This window comes from Helianthus annuus, chromosome 1 (assembly GCF_002127325.2).
Source record: "Helianthus annuus cultivar XRQ/B chromosome 1, HanXRQr2.0-SUNRISE, whole genome shotgun sequence".
NCBI lineage: Eukaryota > Viridiplantae > Streptophyta > Magnoliopsida > Asterales > Asteraceae > Helianthus > Helianthus annuus.
Genome location: NC_035433.2, coordinates 37,345,180 through 37,364,837, shown reverse-complemented (window position 1 = coordinate 37,364,837; position 19,658 = coordinate 37,345,180). Strand labels below are relative to the sequence as shown.

The 19,658-nt window shown below is 32.9% G+C and overlaps 1 protein-coding gene across 1 annotated transcript in view; it reads right to left on the bottom strand.

Annotated features, from left to right (window-relative positions):
• Positions 1-1,140: 1,140 nt before the first annotated feature.
• The window catches only part of LOC110878236 (soluble scavenger receptor cysteine-rich domain-containing protein SSC5D-like), a 54,201-nt gene continuing 35,683 nt past the window's right edge, over positions 1,141-19,658 (bottom strand). The window contains exon 4 of the mRNA XM_022126536.1: positions 1,141-1,524. Coding sequence (XP_021982228.1) covers positions 1,141-1,524 — 384 coding nt within the window. The remainder of the gene's footprint in view (positions 1,525-19,658) is intronic.

Here is a 19,658-nt window from a genome sequence, read left to right as displayed (position 1 = left end):
AGGCCAACAAGTGACTGAAAAACCCATACAAAATCCTTTAGTATATATCCCCTTCATATGTATAGGTTGATATTACATGTGTGTAGATTGAAACTCCATATATATAGGTTGAATTTTCATGAGCTTCATATACGTCGGTTCAAACTCTCATGAGTTGCATATGAGTGGATTGAAACTTTATATATAGGTTGAAACTCTCAATATATGCGCGTGTGTGCTGAAACCATCATAATTTAGGCTAGACGGTATGGGTCGCCCTACGCGTCCTCTTCTGGACGTTGGAGCTGATCCACTAGATGACAAAAACTTGGCCTCTTCCTCTCTCACACACCTATACATACAATATATACATATACATTTTAGGTCCATCCCCCCATTTCCATACCTACATCCTCTTTGCCTCATCCTCACACCCACCCTATGTGGATCCTATGTGACGAATCATCCTCCAAGAGAGGACCATCACCATACCGCATGGTCCATCCCATATCTCTGGGTTGAAACTTGTTGATCCCGTATGTGTAGTTGAATCTAGATGGTCTAATTTACCTACACATCTGCCAAGCTTTCAGTTGATCCCGTATGTGTAGCTGAATCTAGATGGTCTAATTTACCTACACATCTGCCAAGCTTTCACCATTATTAGTTTTCTATTATTTTGTGACAGCTTTCATGAGGAGTTGCAACTTTCATTAGGGTCACCATTATTAGTTTTCTATTATTTTAGTTCATTAGGGTCACCATTATTAGTTTTCTATTATTTTAGTTACAGCGGACAAATTTTCTTACATGATTATAAGATTTTTTTAAATGAATAAAATTGTTTTACTAGAATTCATAAATTTCCAACAAAATGTGATAAAAAGATTTCTTCAAAATAGAATGCTAGGTTGTAAACGAACCGAACAAACACAAACAAGGCCTTGTTCGTTCATGAAAGAACAATCGTGTTCATAAACTGTTCACGAACGCTTACTGAACAGGATTTCTTATTCGTGCTAGTTCATTAAGGAAAATAAACGTGTTCATGAACTGTTAGGGTCTGTTTGGTATGGCATAATGGAATAGACGGGGGAATGGAATGGACGGGGGAATGGAATGGACGAGATAATGAAATGAACGAGATAATGGAATGGATTATTACAATCCCATCTCTTGTTTGGTTACCATGTGAGAATAAAATGAATCATTACTTTGTATTGTTTGGTAGGAAAGAATAGACGAAGGAAAATCGGTGGTGAGTGACGGTAGTCGGTGGTGGTGGGTGGTGATAGGAGCGGTGGTGACGGTAGGTGGCAATGACGGTGGGTGGGGGCCGAGACGGAGGTAGGTGGCGGCGGCGACAATGGTGGTGGGTGACGTCGATGGTGGTGGAGGTGGACGTGGGTGGCGGGTGACAACGGAGGTGGGGGTGGGGGTGGGGTGGGTGGCGGCTGTGGCAGGGGTGGTGTCGGGATGGTGGGTAGTGGCAGGTGACGGCGGTGGGAGACAGTAGGGGCGGAGTTGGGTGGTGGCGGGTGACGGCTGGGGTGGAGGTGGTGGCAATAGTCACGGCGGTGAAAGTGGGTGACGATGGCGGTGGGTGACGGCGACAATAGTCACGGCGGCGGCTGTGTCGGTAGTGGTGTCGCACATCGGTGGCAGCGGAGGTGGTGTCGTGTGACGGCGAAGGTGAATGACGGCGGTGGGTTATTAAAAACGATAATAATAATAATAATAATAATAATAATAATAATAATAATAATAATAATAATAATAATAATAATAATGGTAAAAAATCAATAAAATATTGATAATAATAATAATAATAATAATAATAATAATAATAATAATAATAATAATAATAATATTTGTTTCCATTACTTGAAGGAATGAAAAAAAAAAAAAACACTACCTTACAAAGGAATTAAAATTGTTATATTTAGAAGGTTTACATTCCTTGTGGAATTCTCCATTCCATTATCACATGATAACCAAACAAGTTTCTTTTTATTCCATCGGAAGGATCACAACTAAATACACAAACTTATATTCATTTTAGAAAAAAAATTCTACATTTTTCATCATAAAGATTATGAAGAATCCATAAAAAATAAATAAGCATATAAAAAATAAAAATACAACATATAAAAACCTTTAAATAAATGAACACAAGTAAACAAAAATGAGCGAACATAAATGAACATATTTACTAAACATTCACGGACATAAATGAATAAATTACTGAACATTCACGAATTTAAACGAACGAACAGAGCCTCTATCCATGTTTGTTCGTTTAACTTACCAACGAAATTTCCTGTTCGTATTTGTTCATTTATTAAACGAACGAACATAAATGAACTTCCCGTCTAAACAGTTCACTAAATATTTGGTTTGTTTACAACCCTAACAATCCATAACAATACTTACCAATAAAATAAAAAAAATAAATAAAAGCTTCGTTGCGGATTTGGCGATCACCAAACAAAGATTGACTAGTACTCCTTACCATGATTTTGTACCTTAAAAGTTAGAATACAAACAATATATGTAAGAATACAACAAATACATAATTGGTTTGGAAATTTTACATATTTCACATATGAAATTTTTTGCCATACAAATTTTATTGGTCCATTTTTTCGAGTGCATAAAAGAATATTGATTGAAACCCAATATGGTTTCATATTCGTCTATCTATCTACTATAATAAAAGAAATTAACTTTTGGACACGTGTCATTTATTGAAGGTATACTCAAATCTATACTTATCTTATATTAACTAAATAAATAATAAATTAATATTAAATCCTATCATACTTTAATAAAATATTATCCTCAAATCTAAATTGTTAATTTAATATATTTTTAAAACAAATATCTATCTTTCCTACTTATCTTATATTAAATATATAAATAATAAATTAATATTAAATGTTATCCTAATTTATTAAAAATATATCTTTTTTATTATTTGGTATACAAAATTAACCCATGTAATACATGAAGTTTTTAAAGATATAACTTTTTATCATTTGCTATCTATGTAATACACGGGGTTTTTTAAGGATATAATTTTTTTTATTATTTGTTAGATTTTTCAACCCGACTATACACAAGTTTTTTAAAGATATGACATTTTTAGTATTTAATATACAAAATTACATTTAATTAAGTTGTGTATTACACATGATTTTTAAAGATATAACTCTTTTTTAGATCTATTCAACACGTGTAATATACGAGGTTTTTAAGGATGTAATTTTTTATTATTTGGTAGATTTATTCAACCCGATTATACACGGGTTTTTTAAAGACACGACGTTTATAGTATTTAGTATACAAAATTACATTTATTTAATCTGTGTAATACACATGGTTTTTAAAGATATAACTTTTTTTTATTATTTGATATATAAAATTACATTTATTTAACCCGTACAATATACGTGGTTCATAAAGATATAACTTTTTATTATTTAATATATAAAATTACATTTATTCAACACGTGTAACACACGGGACTCTAACCTACTTGTATACTATTTAAAAGGAAAGGTTTCTCATCCGGCTTTGCTTACCCTCCAAAGTTTCACAAAATTGCAATATTAGTCCCTTAAGTTTGCTCCCCTCAAAGTTTCCTAAAATATAGTTTTAGTCCCTAAACTACTACTCCATTTTACAGTTTTAACAAGCTAATCCCTCAAGTTTTTAATATTCCAACTTTACCCCTGTATCATATTGAATATAAGTTTTTGGCATATTTTCTTTAATAACTTTCATTCACGAATTTCTTTTTTTAAATAATTAATTTGTCGTTGACCTCCTTGACTTTCTAAGTTTCGAGTTTACCATATTTGTTCCTTTACTTAAAAAAAAACTAATATTTTTATTTACTGTCAGTATATATTTGAGTTGGTTTACGTTTAGACGTAAACTTTTTGTTGGAAACGAGTCAGCTCAAATATAATATGTTTTCGTGCTTATTTTATGTACGTTTCTAATTGATCTACATTTTGACGTAAATTTTGTTCCAAACCAAGCAAGGTTTAAATATATAATACATTTTGATTTGACAGTATATATTGAGTTAATCTACATTTTGGCCCCTCGCAACACAAGACGTGTAAAATTACAATTATACTATTATTATTGTTGTTGTTGAGTTACTATACATTTCGGCCCCTCGCAACACCTACCGGATTTGGTCCTTTCACTTTGCAAAACACTCATGGTTGCTCCTTGATGTGAATGCGTTTCCTTTTTTCCTTTTGTGGTTTCTATTCATGCACTATGTTTTTTTTTTTTTTTTTTTTTTGTTACGTGATGTTATAACTATACGGTATAAATTTGATTTACTTTACATTTTGACTCAATCACAATGCTTAGATGTGTTACATTAAGTTGAACCGAGTACGTTGAAACATGCATTTTCATATGGTTTATGTATGGCATAACGCTTAGACTACTTCATTCTATGTTTGTAACGGGCCCGCGACACGTTGCCTGCTTATCATATTAATAGTTTTATCAAAAAATCAATAACTAATTTCAAAAGTATTAATGAACTTTGTATCCTTTCATAAGAAAATAAAATAGAAAAGAAAAAGTTTTGTTATCTTTGCTATCCCACACAATCAACCATTATAGCAAAGAAAAAGAAAAGTTAAAAAACATGTCTAAACGGTATTAACGTGTTTATTTAAAAATCTATTTAAAAGTAGAAAAATAATTTGGTTAAAGTAAAAGAAAAAAAATACACTACTTAAATTACATGGGTTGTAAATGAAAATGTTTACACTAATGACGAAATAGACTAAATGACAAAAAATAAAATTCATCTTCTTATAATTTTTATAGAGATAATTTCATGCATGCATACATCTATACTATATTATAAGTGGTTGGTTTACATACAATTTGTGTTAACGTACGCTAAGTACGAGATTGAGTTACAACATGCGAGTTTTTCTTTATAACATGCGATTTTGATTTTTATACAACACGCGATTTTTATATTTTCAACATGTGATTTTTATTTTTAATACAACATGCGATTTTGTTTCTCTACAACATGCGACTTTTTTTTATAACATGCGATTGAAGTTTATAACGTGCGGACTTGAAATCTCGTATGCTCGTACGATAAGCCATATTGTACATTACACTTTTACATATTATAATGCATGAGGGAAAGATATTTTAAGATACCCAAAAAATAAGAACTTTTTCCCTCTTAATTTATAAATACACCCCTAAAATGAGGGTAAATTGGTCTTTTAAATAATAATTATATTTTAGTCACCCATCTTATTACACTTAAATCCCTGAGTTTTAACATTTTTTTAGGTAATTAGTTACACTTTCCCCCCACCACAACAAACTTATAATTCTTTTAGGTATTCTTGTCATATCTTATAAACTATAATGTTTTAAAAAAAATAAAAAAAGTACCGTGATGACCTACTCATTTTTGTCAACATTTTGATAGTTGTCCTGCTCAGTATTGACGTGTGGATTAAAAGGTACAAGTAGATGATGCCTTGGTGTGCAAGTGATTAAAGGCCAACGTACTTAGTCATTATCCCATAATGTTTAATAACTACAGAATGTGAAGTGATTAAATACAAATCAATTTAATCCTCTCATCTAGATTACACTTTAATCTCTCATTTTTATCAAAATTATAGATAATTAGTTAGTAGTTAAGCTTTATCTCCTTATTAAAAAACTAACTCCCCCTCCCCGATTTTTAAACGGTCATAACTTATTGGTATGCTAATAATTTTTTTTTTAAATTACATCATTTTCTCTTTAATTTGAGTATAGTATTACTATAGTTTTTTAATTAAAAATTGATATGTTACGTGATTAACAGTGTCTAAGGATGAGTAATAACTGAATCGTTAACCGAAACCGAACCCCGAAATTAACAAAAACTGTTTACCGGAACCCGAATTAACCAAAAATGGTTATTGATTTTTTTGTATCATCATTTAATCAAAATTAACTGAACGGAACCATTCATATTTTCATATATTTCTAGCTTTTATACCTTCAGTTGATGTATTTTATATTTATACCCCTATTTTTTTGTATTTATACATCCATTTAATGTACCTATACATCCATTTCATGTATTTATACCTAAATTTGAGGTATTTCTAATCAAAAGTTTTAGCCCATGTTTGGTTTTGGCTATTAACCGAAATTAAATGAATCAAACAAAAAACCGTCAATCTAACAGAATAAACCAAACCGATTAACTGAAAACATATTGGTTAATAAATTAGACTAATCGATAACCTCGATTTCGATTAAGGATAACGATCTAACCAACCGAACAACGCCCACTGTGGCAATGTCTGTGTTTCCCGCCGCATCGCACACTATCATTGGTTATTAACCAAAACCGATTATCGGTGAGCAAAAACTAAATCATTAACCTAAACAAAACCAAAAATAGACGAAACCAAACTTAAATCGGCCAAAAACTGAATTAATTGAAAACCAAATTAACCAAAAACCGGTTATCAATTTTTTTGTACTCTCGTTTAACAAAAATTAGTTGAACCGAACCGAATCATTCATATTTTCGTATATTTCTAGCTTTTATACATCCGGTTCATATATTTCATGTTTTTTTATCTCTATTCTATATATTTATACCTTAATTTCATATATTTCTATGCAATTTGGTTTTTGCTATTAACCGAAATTAAATGAACCAAATAAAAAACTGTAAATCTAACCGAATAGACTAAAGTGATTAACTGAAAATCCATTGGTTAATAAAATAGACTAACCGATGACTTTGGTTTAGGCTTCGGCCGAGGATTACAACCGAACCATGCACAACACAATGAAATGGATTACCCGATTATACTTCGCGTATATCTATCACAATGATATCACAATAAATATTATATGAATAAGAAAATTACAAAAAACGAGTATCGCAATGCGATGTGTCGCTCCCGCCGGCATCCTGCTAGTACATATATATAAGGGAGGGTTCAATGGGAAATACTAAAAAAGTGGGGAATTGAGGAACCATGCATTAAACATGTTAAAAATTCAACTTAACATGCTAAAAATCAATTTTTTGTTAGTTTTTTCTGGAGTTTTTGCATATATTTACACGTAGAAGCATTTTTAGTAAAAAAAAATTAAAAACTAAAAAAAATAGTTCTTGAAAATAGTAAAAAAGGTAAAAAAAATAATTAAAAAAATGATTTTTTATTGGAATAGCTTTTACACATATTTATATGCAAAAGCTCAAAAAAAAAATTAAGCAAATAACTTTTAATATTTTAAATTGAATTTTTAAGATATATTTAACACAATAAATACACAACACTGTTCCTTGGTTCCTCATTGAACCTCACATACACACTATATATATATATATATATATATATATATATATATATATATAGATAGATATATAGATAGATAGATAGAGGGAGCGAGAGAGAAAGAAAGTGTAGAATACAATAGTACCTTATCGTGCGAAGATACGCCAGCAGAAGATTGAGGCGCATGTCATTTCTTGTTTTTTAATAACGTGTGTGATTATGTATACAACATGAGTAATTAGGGTTTTAAAACAACCCATGTGTAATTTTGAGTTTAACATGTGTAATTTTCATGTTTGGTGGCATGCGGGTTTAATTTTTATAACGTGTGTAATTATGCATTATAACGTGCATAATTATGCATTATTACATGCGCAATTATGCAAATAATGTGCGTAATTTGGGTTTAACCCAAACCATGCGTAATTATGCAATAATGTGCGTAATTATTTCATCTTAATTACTATTGTGCCATCGCGTTTAATTGAAGGCCTATGGTAGGTTAGATGTGCGATTACGATGCTCGCGCGTACGCTTCGTATGATAAGATGGTCCGTTAATCGGCATATATATATATATATATATATATATATATATATATATATATATAGGGGACCGCTAAAATGAAAACCACCTCCAGTTGTAAGAACTGAGAGAACCACTTTCTAGCCTTTAGATCAAGAAGATGAATAGATGAAATTTAAAGTAACTAAAATTAATATTAAATAGATTTTGTCTTATTATGTCTTTAATATTTTAATTTAAAATGGTAGTATAGTAAAATTACACTATTTTGTCTTTTTGTCTTTATTAATTTTTTATTACTTTTTTGTTTTATTAGATTACTTTTTATTTTTTAAAAAGAATTTTTTTATGAAAAACATTTTTAAATTCAATTTTTTTGAACAAAGACAAAAACTTTTACACGCCGGTTTTTGCACACCGCATTTTTTAACGCGCCGTTTTTTAAGGCGCCGTTTTTCTCAATTGGCGTGTTTTTAACGCACCGTTTTTTCGACGTTTTTTAACGTGCCGTTTTTTCAAGCGTCGTTTTTTATAACGCGCCGTTTTTTCCAAGTTTTTTAACTCGCTGATTTTTTCACGTTTTAGGTAACATTTTTTACGTTTTTACGTTAACGTTATTTACGTTTTACGCGCCGGTTTTTTACGTTAACGTTTTTTTACGTTTTACGCGCCGGTTTTTTACGTTAACGTTTTTTTACGTTTTACACGCCGGTTTTTTACGTTAACATTTTTTTACGTTTTTACGTTTTACGTAAAACTTTTTACGTTTTACTAAAAAAACTTTACGTTTTACGTTTTACGAAAAACTTTTTACGTTTTACGTAAAACTTTTTACGTTTTACGTTTTAAGTTTTTACGTTTTTACGTTTTACATTAAACTTTTTAAGCTTTTTACGTTTTACGTAAAACTTTTTACGTTTTACTGTACGTTAAAATTTTTACGTTTTACGTTAAAAATTTTACGTTTTATGTTAAAATATTTACGGTTTACATTAAAAAGTTTAAAACTTTTTACGTTTAAAACTTTTTACGTTTTACGTAAAACTTTTTACGTTAAAAAGTTTCCGTTTTACGTAAAATATTTTATATTGTTTTTACGTGGTATTTCTAGTGTAAACATTTTTACAATATATTTTTATATTTGATGTAAAAAAATTATATCGACTTTTACAAAAAATTTACATGTAAAGATTCATTCAACAGAACCAAGATTTACAGTAACATTATCACAACTAATAAAATCAACAAAACAAAAGCATCGAAACACACACATGTATCTATTTTTACATGTTGCCAAAAAGAAAAAAAAAAACACCACATGAATTCATTCAACAGAACTAAAGATTTAATGTTGCCAAAAAGAAAAAAAAACACAAAAATCACCACATGAATCTATTTGTTACAGCATCATAAATCCTACCCCCCAAAGCAAAAAAAAAAAAAAAAAAAATTTATCGACTTTTATCACAACTAGAAAAAGCAAGAAAGAAAGTAAAAAATCTTTAATAAATGGGTAAAATAAGCCAACCCAGGTTTCGCCGGAGACAGGGGTCTTCGTTAGCGGAGGTTGCCGGAGTGGTGTGATGAGGGCCAGAGTTGGAACGATGAGGTCCGAAGTTGTTCCCAATCTCCAGATCTGGTTTGGGGGTTCTCCATCAGATCTGGTTTTTGTTTAGGAGAGATTAGATCTGAACATAAACAAGGGTTTAGGGGACCACCGCCGCAAACACCGTGCCACCGCGCCGTGAAACAGAAGCACCACCGCCGCCGTCACGGGTGGCATTGCCGTCGCCGACTCCGCCTCCTCTCTCTCTCACTGTGCTTCTGTTTCTGTTCTCCGTCTCTGTCGTCGCTGTGTGTCGCCACCACCACAGTGGTGGCCGGTCGTTCAGTTGAGCAGGGGTGGGGGGAGGGGTTGAGTGGTGAGCGAAGATGAGTTGAGGAGGGTGTTTGTGGTCGCCTGATGTATAAATCGAGAGGGAGAGAGGAGTGGTGAGCGAAGATGAGTTGAGGAGGGTTTTGGTTTGCTTTATGTGAAGATCTGGATTTACATAGAGAGGAGATGGGATTTTGAATTTTTTAAGAATGAAGATCTGGATTTACATAGAGAGAAAGATGAAAGAGAAGGATATTAAATAGAGAGAGAGAGAGAGGATGAGGAGAGAGAAGCATTAAATGGAGAGAGAGGGTGGTGACTTGACATATGGGGTAATTGACCAATATACCCTTTATGTTGGCACAATGTGATTGGTTGAGAGTGGTTCTCGCAGTTCTTACAACTGGAGGTGGTTCCTATTTTAGTGGCTCCCTATATATATATATATATATATATATATATATATATATATATATATATATATATATATATATATATATATATATATATATATATATATATACAGGGTTAGGTTAACGTACAAATGCCCTTATCATACATTACGTACGCAATCATCTCAACCGTCAGATCTTTATCTCAAATTGAAATCGCATGTGGGTTTTTTGTAACAATTTCGCATGTTGGTTTTTTAACATGCGATTTCATCAAAAATTACCACATGCGAAATTGTTACAATAAACCAACATGCGATTTCATTAAAATTATCACATGCAAAATTGTTACAAAAAACCAACATGCGATTTCATCAAAATTATCACATGCGATTTCATCCATGCAATTTTATAACATGTGATTTCACTATATCGTACGTATTGTACGTTAAGGGATATTGTATTTTACACTTTCACTCTCTCTCTCTCTCTCTATATATATATATATACATATATATATATATATATATAGGAGATGGTTCAAATGAAAACCACTTTTATCGCGAAAACTCGAAAACTAACTAAAAAAGTCTAAAAAACACACAATTTTTTTTTCAATTTTTTTTATAAAAATCGTAGGTTTTTTTATATAAAAAAAACTTTTTTTCAAAAAAAAAAATTAATTTTGTAGTACACATACCACACATGTGCACTACAAAAATTTATATATTTATTTTTTTGAAATTTTTTTTATATAGAAAAAGTGGCGAAAATTGATATGCAAAAAAAAAAAAAAATTGGTATGTTTTTTGGGCTTTTTAATTAGTTTTCGAGTTTTCGCGATAACTATTGGTTTTCATTTGAACCTTCCCCTATATATATATATATATATATATATATATATATATATATATATATATATATATATATATGTATCACGTTTAAGTTGTTTTCATTAGGTGTTTAAATTCTCTGTAAATCTATATAAACGTTTAATTAAAAAAAAAGAGTTAACTGCCATTTTAGTCTCTGTGGTTTGGGTCATTTTGTCAGTTTAGTCCAAATGTTTCATTTTTCGCCTGTGGGTCTAAAAAGGTTTCACCGTTGCCATTTTAGTCCACTGGGTTAACTTCATCCATTTTTTCTGCAAACGAGAAGGACAATTCAGTTATTCTATATGTAATTTGTTAACTAGAAGGACAATTCAGCCATATAAAATGACCGAATTACCCTTCTTGTTAACAGAAAAAATGGATGAAGCTAACCCAGTGGACTAAATTGGCAACGATGAAATCTTTTTAGACCCACATGCGAAAAATGAAACCTTTTGACTAAATTGGCAAAATGGCCCAAACTAAAAAGACTAAAATGGCATTTAACTCTAAAAAAAAAAAATAAGCGAGACCACTGAAAACATATATGAATCTTATTTACCAACTAATGGTTGTTTAGTAGTAAATAAACATATCTTCCAATCCACAATTAGGAGATTACATTCGATCAGGTTTTCATGTATTTGTACTCAATGAAATCCCTGTATAATCATCAATGATACCTTAACACTTTAAAATGAATTTTCATGAACCTTACATAAATCTTAGTAAGCTCATTATCATAATTATTGAAACACAAAAATGTCCTATTCCGCAAATTTAGAATATCACAAACATTTACTTACATAATTTACAACATCGTATCTCAATTTTTAATGTGGTAGGTGTGTTTTTCATTTATCTTTTTACATGCTTAGTCTGATACTTACAGTGAATCATAGCCACTACTTTATTAGATTCTTATCGTATTACAACACCAATGGCTAAATGTCTAGAAAAGTTTGTTCTTATTATAACCTATCTTATGTCAGCAAATTGTGACTCCTAATGCACTAAAACCTTGGACTCAAAATGATAAAGTATTGTTTTCACATGAATTTTTGCACGCACGACACCTTTTCCCATAAAAATGGATCTCTATGTTTGTATCATGTATGCCTAAATTAGACTTGGGCAGAAAATCGGTTCTGGACCAGATCTGGAACTGGTTCCGGGACCTATCACGGGTTTCTATGCCTGGTTTAGCACCCATAGTACCCGAAAGTTCCTACCTGATTCTTCATGTATTTTCAGAACCGGTTATTACCGTTAAAAATCGTTGTAATCGATTCCAGCCATTGGTAAAGGTTATATAGCCGTTTCCTACCATCTTTTGATTGTTAGAAATGGTTCTTGACCCCTATAAATAGTTGTGGGATGTATTGGTTGATTATCCAACTTAAAAGCGAATAAACGAACAAAAAACGCAAAAAATTCTCCTGGTTTATTCTATGGTTGCAAAAGTCGCTAGGCGCTCCCTAGTCGGTCGAACGAGGAGTTGAGAGTACTCAGCCTAGGCGGAGAATACTCGGGGAGTACTCGGACATGTTAAATTATAAAGAAATTAGTTTTGGAAATTAAATATATGTCAAATAGCGTAATTTTACTAATATTTATAACAAAATACGTGAAAATGATATTTTTTTTAATATAATAGGCATAGAAATTATTTTTTATTTTGTTTAAGTCAAACTCGACCCGAGTTGAGCAATTTTTATCGATTCCGAGTAACTAGGTGGAGTTGAAGAAAGTCGCATCGGTAGCCTACCTTGTATCGACTACTCGAGGAGTACTCGACATTAGAGACCTTGTTTTATACACATGATTTAATCTCGTTCTACACTTTCTAGCTTCTACACTCGTTATGGCGTCCAAATCGACATCATCTATTGGTGTTGGTTCTTCCTCCGCCCCATTCATTATTGGGGTTCTTCCACATAATCAGAATAAGAAAATTTAGTGCAATTAGGATTTGGTGGAGATGAGTGAGTTGTCTACAAAGGCTCGTTGCAAGTTTTGTGACACTTTGTTAAAAAGTGATTCAAACTCTAATTTGACAAGCATATTCAAATTAAATTATACAAGGCGTTAAGAGAAACTTTTGATGCCGAACAAGCCGAATTGGGTGGTAATGGTACTATATTTCGTTATGTGACCCATTGTAGTTCGGAATTGAATGGCGAAGTTGGTGATTAGAGAAGCTTTGACGTTCAACCACTTCGACAACCCTTGGTTGACAATCATGATTCGAGAGATGCATTAACCTCGTTACATGCACACAATTTATTCTAGTATCAAACGTCATTGTTTAAAATTGTGGAATAAAACAAAAAAAAATGATATAATTGTATTTTTTGAAAATTTAAACACCGGTGTGAACTTAACTAATGATGTTTAGCTACACATGGTTTACGAGAATCGTACATTTATATCATTGCCCATTAGACAGATCCCAATTCGTGGCAAATGATGCAACACACGATTGCGTTTGAAAGTTTTCTCTCTCCACATAACACCACTAATTTATTCAAAAATTATAGATAGTGCAAAAACAACATTTAACTTACAAACTTAATAATTTTCAATATCATTCGATAATGTGCCTCCAAAAATATCGATGCAATTGAAAATTTTAATTAGAAAAAAAAACAATTTGTAGAGACGATTTTTTCCATACTCGAATCTCAATTCGTTGACGATTTTATAAAAGCTTTTATGTAGAATATTGTTATACAATGTTTTAAAAGTGGAAAAGATAGATATCAAAAGTATAATATAAATTCGACTCGTTTCCAGAATTAGGTTGGAATAATATTCAACATTTCAAAGATTTTCTTGCCGGCTTCAAAACCCAACAACAAAAATATCTAGGGTTTACTATCCTATAAATAATTTACTTCTTTCGGAGTTGTTTTTAACAACCTTAAACTTTAAAAATTTTGAAAAAAAAAAACTAAAATGTTTTCATTAATGATAAACAATTGAAAGAAAATTTTCAAAAATAGTTCATGGAACTACCACTCGTTTTTACTTGTTCAGCTTCTTTAAACCCTTTCTTAGAGGTTTTGGGGGTTGAAGCACTTATTAACGAAATATGGCAATTGATTTCAACAAGATAGAACATAGTGTGCGGAATTAGAAATCATACTTCCAAGAGACAAAAGTATAGAATTTTCAAGTTTATGTCACGTTGAAAATATTACAAGGTGATTAGATGGTTATTGGCTATTACAAAATGAATACTTAAAGAATTCTGAGTGTGTGAAGGGTAATGGAGTGTGTAGGATGTACTAAATGCAAAGAACGAATCATTTCTCTTCGAGGATTTTGTTCTCTATTTAAAGAGAAATTTTGGTATGAATAATTTGTTTGTTCATACACCTGACCTGTGAAAAGTTTCATTTTGGCATATTTATTGAATCTGTCATTCCGTTAGTTATCTGGAAGTTGTACATACCTTATCAGGTATAGCATGGCGGGGGGGGGATTAGAATTGATGATTCGTCATCTGATTTATGATGAATCATGTCATTAGATTCTGATGACTTGTTCTGATCAGATCTGAAGCTAATCATCAAATTGATCAGATCCTTCTGATCCAGTCTTCTTTATAACTCTCTAATCTATCCTTGATCTGGTTCTTTCTCTTCTTGTCCTTTGTCAAGTATCTTCTTTAGTTTTGACTTGTTGATTCGTTCAGCGTCACGTCTGATCAAAATGATCAGATTCTTTATCATTTTTCTCCAGCCCTTACATAGATTGATAAAAAGATCCTAACAATTCTTTCCTAAGTGTTATAAATAAAATGATAAACTTAAAACAATCAAATTCAAAGGTAAACAAATGTCAAAAACTTCAAAATACATCAACCAATTTGGAAATCATTGTCTAACCAAAATAACAAAAGAAATGGCTAAACACTTACGTTTCCCTTCAAAGAGAGAATGTGTCTCCAGGCTTCAGCCATGTTGCTTTAGGGATAGGCTTGATGCATTCCTTGTACAATGTCTTGTAGATTTCTCTGAAGTCAATCCATTCATTGATGATATTCTTTATTTACTTCATAAGTTCTACTTTGGCAAGTCCTGTGGGCTTCAGTTGTTCATGCTTTTTTCCTCATGCCATCTTTGATGTAGCTTAATGTCTTGTTTGAATATTTGCAGATTTCACTGAGCCTAAACATTGCCCTTTCCCCTTCATGGTTCTTGTATATAACATATATCTCAGAAGTTTCAAATATCAAACCTGTTCTTGCAGGGTATTTGATTTCTTCAGGGATTTCTGCTTTGGGTGATGTGATGATCAGCTTCCTTGAAATCACATAATTAAAATCTAAACATATATCAAAATCGCCCAGAGCCATTCTTGTGAATACTTTCTTGCCAAGATTTGATAGGCAGTTGATAACTCTTCTAACGATCTTGTTATGTGATTTTCTTCATCAAACAACTTTCTCATTTTTATCAGATCCACTAGATGGATCAATGAGCTCAAATCTACATCAATGAAGGTTTCCTCATTTACTTGACTTCTAAGAATAACATACCAGTTTTAGATATGTTTTCCAAAGACCTCAGGTGTAGGATGATCTAGTACTTTCATCACTCTTTTGATTAGATAGGTAAGTATTGCATGAAAGCTAATCCTTCCTCTAACCACTCTTTCTTCACACGACCTCCATGTCATGGGACTGAGTTGTCTGTGTGTTTATTCTTCTTCAGTTTTGTAGCAATGTTTGAGATGATGTTCCGGAAACATGATATCCTCATTGTCGACTTGTATTTTTATCTGGTGATGTTTGATGGGAGATCTAATCTGGGAATCACCATCTGCTTCTTTGAAGATGATGTTGTTCCTACCCATTTTCTTTTGTCACCTGTATGCAAGATTGACTGAAAAGAGTATCACCTGAGGTTGTTCTTTTGATTGATTATGTTTTCTTCTCTTTGTCTTGAGGGTTAGGAATTGGATGTGCTTCTTTTCTTAGTTGTTCTCTTGTTTCTGTTGTTGGTTCCTCTCTTGGTAGTTCTGATGTTGTTTGTGTTGGAACCAAAATCAAACCTTTTTCAAGATTTGAAGTGATAGGAGAACTCATTGGTTCAGTTTTGATATCAGGTATAGGTGTTGACTTCTTTGGTGCTGGTTCTAGTGCTGGTACTCCTTGGGCTTGTGTAGAGGGTACTTCTGGAATTTCTCTAATCAATTCTCTCAAGGGCACATTTGTATTTTTTGCTATGTTGAAAGATAGTCTTTTCAATAGAAACTTTACATCATTGATTAATGTTGTGTTCTTGAAATCATTATCATGTAGCTTGTTTAGTTCTCATTAAATTCCATTCTTGCTCCAATCTTTGATCAGCCTAACCAATGCAGTTGTGATAGTATTCGTGCCTTGCTTCAAGTTTTTGATGTTTTCCTCCATATCTGCTAGACTCTTCGATATTTTTATGATATGTTGAGTAGTGTCACTTGAGCTAGCTTCTCCCTTGGATTTCAAAACTTCCTTTATCTGGTTCTTCAACTCTATCATTTCTTCTTTTATTTGTTTAAACTCATATGTAAGGTTGTTGATGTCTTGTGTATTTTTTGGGGCTTCCTGCATGCTATGCAGCTTCTAGGTGTTTTCTTTTGTTTGTTGTTTGACCACTTAGACAGAATCTGACATTTTTCTGATGTCAGATATCTGATACTGTAGCTCATCCATGTGACAATTATGCTCTGAAAACACTATGCGATGTAGAACAATATCAATTATCAAGGAAACAATGTGTTCCGGTCTCAATATTTGTTTATTTGTGTTTGACAATTTCACGTTTCAATTCTTATTCGATTTCAAGCTCTAAATCACTTTTTGGAAAGTTATACGCAAACTGTTACGTAAACGTGATCAGTTTAACGCGACAAACACTCCAGAATAGTGACATAAGCTTAACATACCTTAAATAACCTTTACATAACTTAGAAATAAGTTTTGAAGGGTTTGGTATGTCAAAAACAAGTTTAGTCGATTACAGGGACTATTTGCGACAAACTGCAAAAGTCTGCCAATTCGTATAACAACGTACACCCCAGAACAAGATCATAAGCTAAACACACCCTAAATACCCTTAACATATCTTAGAAATAAGTTTTGAGGGGTTCGGTGTGCGAAAATGCGCTTATTTGATCATAGGGACTAAAAGTGTCAAAACTGCAAAAGTTTGCATATACGTGCATATCTCGCGTTCTGACCATATCCGGACATCCAAAATTTTTTGTAATCACTAGAATATTATATTTTAGTGATAGGAATGCAAAAATACCATTCGTCGCGCGATTTGGATCGTTTTCGCGTCCGTTCGAGTTTCATCGTAATTAACCGAAAAACGCGATCGTACGACCAAACAAACCGACATCCATGATATTTCCAAGCATATTTCAAGTCCCCTATGCTTTAAGATCCTTGTAGAGCCTTGAAAATGGGTTAACGGGGGTTGAGCGCGTCGAAAAACAAGTTTTAGAGCTGCAGGGACCTGTTTTGATAAAATTTGAAACTTCTGGTCAGACTGGTAGGCGGGGCGCGACAGCCAGACCATGTCTGGGTCCCATGGCGTGAGGACTAGTGCTGGGCAGATTCATTGTTTCTTCAAAACAGCCTACTGAACTTGTATTTAAACTTGGTTTTTGCATATTGTGGGCTGGTTTTTGTGTTCTCCAAGTCCCCAAATCAGAGCCTAACATGTGTATGGTGAGGATCATGCTTTGAACAACTCATTTACACTTGGCAATGATCTAATGATTCAAGAAATCCTATATAAACCCATGTTCTTCATCATTCAAATTTGCTCATCTTCATTTTCTTTCACTCTTGCTCTGATTGAGGCTACCAAACTTTGTTTGAGGCCTCATACTTGAGCATTCTTAGTCATTTTTCTAGCCTAGAACACTTGTAAGTGTTCTTTCATGCTTTGTTTATTTATTTCAAGCAAGAAAGTCAAACAGTGTTTGACTTTCAGCTTTGACCATGATTTGGTCAAGACAAAGTTCGTTTGAAGTTTGCAACGTGAGCGTAATCATGATGGTTATTGTTTGGATTGAACCCTACCAAAGGAACAGATAATGAAAGCCAAAGCTGGATCAGAGCAGTGGATCCAGAATAAACAGACGTTTGATTGCAGTCTCTCCCCTTGAAAGTGGTTTCAACATCTGCTGACCTCCTATCTGCTGATCATGCAAACTGCTGACCTACAACTGCTACTCAAGACAAAGACTGATTGAAGAACTAAAGCTCTGTTGCTCAATCTACTGCCTTGGTTCAAGCACTGCTGATCATGACAAGTATTGATGGGTTCACAGCAGTGGAAGGATGCAGCAGCAGTTTATATTTGTTTTATGTATTGAAATGTAATATCAGTAGTTAGCATACCAGTGTTTGTATAGATCAGAGGTTAGAGTTTGTTAGGAGGTTAGATGTCACTTTCATGGTGACGTCAGCTTAGATGCTCAGTGGTTCGCAAGTGCCTATAAATAGAACAGTACTCTGTACTGTTCTGTTTAGCTCTTTCACCATCTTCTTTCTGCACGAACAAACACTGAGCTCGGGCTGAGGGGGAGTTTGCATATCATACATACATTGTAATCGGAGTTTAAAATTAAATTTAATCATTTGATTTAGTGGTGAAAATGTATGATTGAAAGCATTTCTTCTGTTTGATTGTGAAAAGTTTGCTTCCATTTAAATACCGCTGCACTACTCTTTCATTTGTTCATCGAAATTCAAACACAAATCACAATCAATCCAAACTCAGATCCTAACAACTGGTATCAGAGCTTGGACAGTCAAATTTGATTTAACAATCATTTTGACGTAAATAGTTCAGCTCGAAATTGTTGATACTGATAGTTTGTTTGTTGTGTTGAAAAACAGAGTAAGGTTTAATCATCGATAAAGTTGATTAATCAGTACCTATAAAACAACCTGAAAGATGTCGCAATCACAAGATGATAAAAATAACATTGGCTCTTTGTTTAAACCACCTATGCTTAAAAGAAATGAGTACAACATCTGGGAGCGAAGGATGTGTCACATCCTCGCTCAACAAAACACTGGGTGTTGGAGCTCTGTCGTTTTCGGTCCTCATGTTCCTATGGTGCCAAGCGCAGAGGACACTAAAAAGTTCGTTCCTAAACCAACTGAAAATTACACTAAATCGGATTTTCAGAAGTTCGAACTTGATGCCAAAGCGTTTAGCATCATAGCCTCTGCACTACCCAACGAAATCTATGCTGGGCTGTTACATTGTAACAGTGCCAAAGAATTGTGGGATGCATTGAAGGAACAATTCGGAGGAACGGAAGAGGTTATTGAAATCAACAGGGAAATTCTGAATCAGCAGTATGAAACATTTTGTCATATCAAAGGGGAATCACTAACCCAACAATTTGAACGTTTCAGTTGTCTCATCAGTGAACTAAGGCTTGTTAAGGTTACATTTCCGAATGCAACCCAAAATAGCAGGTTCCTTAGATCACTGCCAGAAAAATGGGACACAATTGCTTTTGTCACCAGAAATTTAGTTGAATTCAAAGATATGACCCTGACCCAACTCCATGGTAGACTCCTGACCTATGAAAGGGAGTTAAACCAGAAAAGGAAGTTGCAAGAGTCTGGTAA